This window comes from Calidris pugnax, unplaced genomic scaffold, assembly GCF_001431845.1.
Source record: "Calidris pugnax isolate Ruff unplaced genomic scaffold, ASM143184v1 scaffold371, whole genome shotgun sequence".
Taxonomy (NCBI): domain Eukaryota; kingdom Metazoa; phylum Chordata; class Aves; order Charadriiformes; family Scolopacidae; genus Calidris; species Calidris pugnax.
In genome coordinates, this window is record NW_015091373.1 from 456,992 (window position 1) to 462,414 (window position 5,423).

Genomic DNA, 5,423 nt, shown 5'->3' on the forward strand with positions numbered 1-5,423 from the left:
CCCCCCCCCCGCCGCCTGTCCCCACAGACATGTCAGGACACAGCGGGGACACCCAGGGAGACGGGTGTCCCCAAGGTCACCTGCAGATGTGACCTCTAAACCAACCCCCTTTACAGGGGACACTGCCCGTGCCGGGGCAGCGAGGGGCTGCGCACCCCCCGCCCGCAGCACCCACCCCACCCTCGTCACCCCCCGGCGTGGGGCTGGGTGAGGGGTCCCTGGGGAAGGGGGGGGGTGGTCTCACTCACGGCGGGCGGCGGAGCTGGGTGCGAGGAGCCGGGGCTGTGCTCTGGGGGCGGCCGGCACCGCTCTGCCCGTGGCGCCGCCGCCGCCAGGACTTTTTCCTGTGCCGGGACGGACTCTCCCCTCCCCCGGACCTCCCCGTTTGGGGAATTCATTGATTCGCCCCGTCCCGGCCAGCCCCGGGGCCGAGCTGCTGCGGGGCCAGGACGCGGCAGCAACGGGGCAGGGAGCAGACGTGTGGGCTCCGGTGGGCAGTGACGCCCAGTGCCACGCTCCCCATGCCCAGTGCCACACTCCCCATGCCCAGTGCCATGCTCCCCATGCCCAGTGCCACGCTCTCAGCGATGCCAGGCCTGCTCCAGCTCGGTGGGCGCAGCTGGGAGCCTGGTTAGCCCCACAGATGGCACTGGTGGGTGACCACAGGGCAGGGTCTGGCTGCAGGAGCCAACCTGGCTGAGGGGGAGTCGTGGGGTGCAGCCTCTGGGCAACCCCCATCCCTGCCCGCACCCAAGCAGAGGGTGCAATGATCACCCAAGCCCCTCTTGGCACCCCGGGCAGGGGTCCCCGCCGCCCCCCAGCCCTCCCTGCAGCCAGGCCCCTCCCCCGCCAGCTCTGGGTGAGGGTGGGAGCCGGCTCCACAACAAAGCAGCTAATGTAAACGGGACCCTTATCCCGCGCTGGGCCGCGCTTCCTGCTCCCGACTTCCCGCCGAGATAAGGGAGGCCGCGCTGGCGCCAGGCGCTGCCACCGCGGCCGGGACACGCGGAGCTTCCCCTGCGCCGGGGCCGGGGCTGCAGGCACCCCCCGCTCCGGGGCCGGGCACTGGGGCACGGTGGGCTCAACCCGCTGGGGGACCCACAGCCGTCCCCATGGCAGGGCCCCGGTGCCCGGCGCGTCCCGCCAGCCGTGACCTTTGCCGCAGCTCCAGCCAGGCTGGGCCCTTTGGGGACATTCTGCTCCGGCCGCTTCCCGACGGCTCTTGGCAGCGCCGGCGCTGGGCAGGCGCACGGGGCCGGGGCAGGAAACGGCCTGGAGCGGGGACAAGAGGAGACATTTTTTAAACAAGGGGCTGAGTCACGGGCAGGGATAAAGCTGGCGGAGGGGCAGGCAGAGCCACGGCCCCCCCGGTCCCAAAGGGCCTGGGGACCTCAGGCAGAGGCGACGTGCGGGTGCCCAGGTCCTACCCAGGGCAAGGGTGGGATGTTTTGGGCAGGGAATGGAGTGGGGGGCACGCTCCCAGAGCCCTCCCCAAACACACCCAGCCGGTCAGTCGCTGCGCAGGTTTATTGGGGTCTCTGATCAGGGGGAGCACAGGCTGGAGCGGGGTCCGTCAGCTCCCTCAGCACAGGGTGACAAGCAGTCCTGGGTGGGGAGAGAGGCAGAGGGAATGAGGACACCTCACCAGCCCCACGGCTGCACCCCCATCACCTCTCAGGAGCACCATTCCCAGGCCCCCAACACCCCCAAGCACCACAGCCCGGCCCCCATCAACCCCATCACCCCACAAGAGCATTACAGCTGGGCCCCCATCACCACCCAAGCACCACAACAGGGCCCCCATCCCTCTGTCACCCCCCAAGCACCGCAGCCAGGCCCTTGTCACCCCCAGCAGCAAAATGGCCAGGCCCCCATCGCCCCCAAAGAGCACCACAGTGGGGCCCCCATCAGCCCCCAAGCACCGTGCTGAGCAGGCAGCCAAGGGCAGGGCACTCACCCATGGCACGGGGGCAGGCAGGGGGTGCCGGGGGTCCTGCGGGGAAGTAGCCGGGGGGTCGTTCCCTAGTCCAGCAACTCCCGGATGCACCAGCTGCAGAGCAGGAGGTAGACGCAGTCCCGCAGCCGCTGCAGCAGCCAGGAGCCCAGGCGCAGCCCCAGGGAGGCCTTGGTGGGTGCTGGCGGTGCCGCCGGCCTCCGAGCGCCCAGCGGCCAGGACGCCGCAGTCCGGTGGAGATGCATGGCCCAGGAGGGATCAGCAGGGTCTGACGCCGGGAGGCAGCCGCAGCGACACGCGGGTCCCCGGCAAACGCTGGAACCTGCTCCATTCTCTGCGCTTCAAAGGCTCCCACAATAGCGGGTGCGGGGAGGGGACACTGCCCGGGGGACACTTTTGTTTGGGCAGAGCTGGCCTCACCCCCCGCCGTGCCCCTGCCAGAGCCCTGCAGCGCCCGAAGGGACTGGCACGGCCAAGCGCGAGCGCGATGCGGACCGCAGGCTGAGCACAGCAGGTTTATCCAGTGCTGTCGGGCAATAGGTTTATTCAGTGTCACCCCCAGCAGCACCAGGGATGTCCGTGGGGGAACAGTGTCCCAGCAGAGCCCCCCCAAGTGCACCCCGTAGGCCTTCACTGGCGGGAGGTGCGCTCATCTTCCTCGTTTTCCAGCTCGTAGGCAGGCCGGTAGCTCTCCCGGCCCCGGGCGTTGGTGTAGCGCAGCGCCGGGTTCTTCTGCGTGTTGGCCATGCTCCCCAGGGAGGTGTAGCTGCGGAGGGAGAAGGCGGCTGCAAGGCTGCACCCAGGGCATCAACTGCACCGAGCAGGGAGGGCAGCCCCGGACACTCACCCCTTGTCATAGAGGACACAATAGGGGACATAGAGCTTGCGCAGAAACTCCCAGATGTCCCGGTAGGTCCAGTCCTGCAGGTGGAATTGGGCAGGGATTGTCATGGAAGCAGGCAGGCTGTCCCCTCACCCCCAGGGGAGTCAGCCACCCCCAGCTCCAGAGCACACGGCAGAGCCAGAAGGTCCCCAGGGACCCCAAGCACCCTGTCCCTCTCCAAACCCAGCAAAAGCCCCCCAGGAGGGCAGGAACGAGCCCTGCCCAACAGCACCAGGCAGCCTGGCCGCAGCAAGGGGCACCCACAGCCCATGCACCAGGGCTGGAGATGCTCTGGGGAGAGGGAAATTTAGAAAGGCAAGCCCTCTGGGGTGGGGATGGAGTAGTGCTGGCTTCCAGCCCCGTCATGTTAAGCCACCAGGCTTGCTCCCCCCACCAGGATGAGCCTTATCCCTGGACCAGGCGGAGGCCACGTACCAGCAAGGGGTTCACCCGCATGTACGGGGGCCAGTCGGGGTCCGTCATGCACATGGGGGTCAGGGTGCGGGAGTAGGGGTCCGTCCGCCGCGTCCCCATCAGGACAGCCTCCAGCTGCGGCTGCTGCTCCTTCAGGTGGGCCAGGGCCTCCCGGATGGAGCCTTCCACCGTGCAGAGCTGGATCTTGTACCTGTGCAGACAGGACGGGCAGCTGCCTGCCGGGCTGCGGGAGACGCTGCTCCCTCCCCTGTCCAGCAGCCCACCCCTCTCCGCCCCATACCTCCGAACAGTTGCCTGGATGAACTGCTCCATTTCGGGGAAGGGGGACACGATGCGGATGTAGAGCACCTGCAGCTTCTCCTGCCTCGCCGGGTACCGCCTGGGGAGAGACCCGGCGCAGCTGGGCTCCAGCAGACAGTGACCGGAGGCAGAGCAGCCCCCGACTCCCCACGACCTGGGGCCCAGGAATCCACTCCTTCCCCTTGAGCGGGGCAGGGAAGAGCCCCGGAGCCTCGGCCAGGGCCTGCAGGACCCCTCGCCCCTGCCCCAGGGCTGGGCTAGTGGAACCCCATGGCTGGGTACCTCTCCACGGCGGCGTGGACGAGGTGCAGCAGGGCCGTGCAGTCCTTGCCCCCGTTGAAGCCCACGCAGAGCTGGGCCAGGCTGTACCGGTCCAAAGCCTCCTCGATGGTCCGCAGTGCTGCTGCCACCTTCTGCCCCAGGGCTGAGCCTGCCGGGAGGGGATGGTCGGTGCCTGCCCGGGGCCACACTGCCTCGACGCTGCCCCAGGGCCTGTGGCACCTCGCCTTCCAGGCACGATTTGTCTCCAGACGCACGGTGGCCTGGAGCCAAGCAAGAGCTTGCACAACCCAGAGTTCTGTGCCACGGATGAGACAGGGATCCTACCTTCATGGGAGAACCGCAGCACCGCTCCCCCTAACACGTGCTGTGCTCCCTAAGACTGGCACCGGCCAGCCCCAACTGGGATTACGGGTCCCGCTCCCACCTGTGTTGGACTAAAGCCCACTGCAGCTGCAGCACCAGCAAAGCCTCAGCACCCCTCAAGCCCCCCCAGCACACCAGAACAGGCAAGCTCTGCTCCCAGGCTGGTCTTCCCACTGCCCCAGCCCTGCTAAGCTGCAGGGTCTGGGCAGGAGCAGCGTGGAAACACTGAGCTGGGCCGCAGCAGCGCTTCCCTGTACCTGACTCAGCCAGGCCATAAACCTCTGTGGCCGCGGGCGAGACGCAGTCTGTCACCAAAGGCACGACAACACCCGGCGGCAGCTTCTCCATCAAGAAGCGATACGCTTCCTCTAGGTCCTGCTCTGACTCCGAGTCCAGCGTCAGCTTCACACGGTAGTAGTTGCTGGCCCAGTCTGGGTAGGACCCCAAACCGACACGGCCCTGGAAGGTAGCATGGGCCTGGTCGAGTGCAGGCGCGATGAGGATCTCGTCAGCCGCCACATAGATGGTGCGGGAGTGGAAGCGGGTCTGCTCACTGCGGAAGAGGTGGGTGAGGCCGTCCAGGGCGCGCTCCATCAGCGCCGGGATGCCGGGGAAGATGTAGACGTTGCGCACGCTGACCAGCGGGTACTTGAAGGCGCCCCCCGTGCGCCCGTCGGTGCCGTAGTTAAGGCAGGAGGACTCGGGGACCCGAGCCAGCTTCATCTCGGGGCACTGCGCCTCCGTCTTGCCGAAGAACTTGTGCACCAGGGCCACCAGCTCGGGGTGGGGGGCCACCTTCTCCCCGAAGGCCCTGGCCACCGCCTCGAAGGTGACATCGTCGTGCGTGGGGCCGATGCCCCCCGAGGTCAGCACGTAGGTGAAGCGGGCAGCGAAGGCGGCCACCTCGCTGGCGATGGCCTCCACCTCGTCAGGCACCACCGAGATCCGGGCCACCCTCACGCCCAGGGCCCGCAGCCGCCGGCACATGAAGAAGGAGTTGGTGTCCTGCGTGTGGCCCTGGGGACACGGAGACACCCGTCAGGGCCACAAGCCCGCCAGGCCCCGGCCCCCGCGGCAGGCCCCGGCCCGCCCGCCCCGCCCCCGGCCGCACCTTGAGGATCTCGTCGCCGATGACGATGATACCGGCGGTGGCGGGGGAGCCCCGGGCCGCCGCGGGCCCCGAGGCCGCCATGGGGCAGGAGGCGG

At 68.7% G+C, this 5,423-nt stretch overlaps 1 protein-coding gene across 1 annotated transcript; it reads right to left on the reverse strand.

The window, feature by feature from the left end:
* Positions 1 to 1,509: 1,509 nt before the first annotated feature.
* On the reverse strand, positions 1,510 to 5,417 carry FLAD1 (flavin adenine dinucleotide synthetase 1). The gene is made up of 8 exons (XM_014961254.1): positions 5,329 to 5,417; positions 4,475 to 5,234; positions 3,855 to 4,002; positions 3,553 to 3,651; positions 3,273 to 3,462; positions 2,802 to 2,875; positions 1,958 to 2,720; positions 1,510 to 1,605 (listed from the first exon to the last, which is right to left on the reverse strand). The coding sequence occupies exons 1-7, from the start codon at positions 5,407 to 5,409 to the stop codon at positions 2,585 to 2,587; spliced, it is 1,488 nt and encodes a 495-aa protein (XP_014816740.1). The 5' UTR covers positions 5,410 to 5,417; the 3' UTR covers positions 1,510 to 1,605; positions 1,958 to 2,584.
* Positions 5,418 to 5,423: the final 6 nt, after the last annotated feature.

Excerpts from the sequence above, each read along its gene's own strand:
- FLAD1 (XM_014961254.1), bottom strand. The coding sequence starts at position 5,409 with ATGGCGGCCTCGGGGCCCGCGGCGGCCCGGGGCTCCCCCGCCACCGCC. Across the intron at positions 5,235-5,328 it reads TCGGCGACGAGATCCTCAAG|GGCCACACGCAGGACACCAA; the intron begins GTGCGGCCGGGG and ends CCGTGTCCCCAG. Across the intron at positions 4,003-4,474 it reads TTATGGCCTGGCTGAGTCAG|GCTCAGCCCTGGGGCAGAAG; the intron begins GTACAGGGAAGC and ends CCCTCCCGGCAG.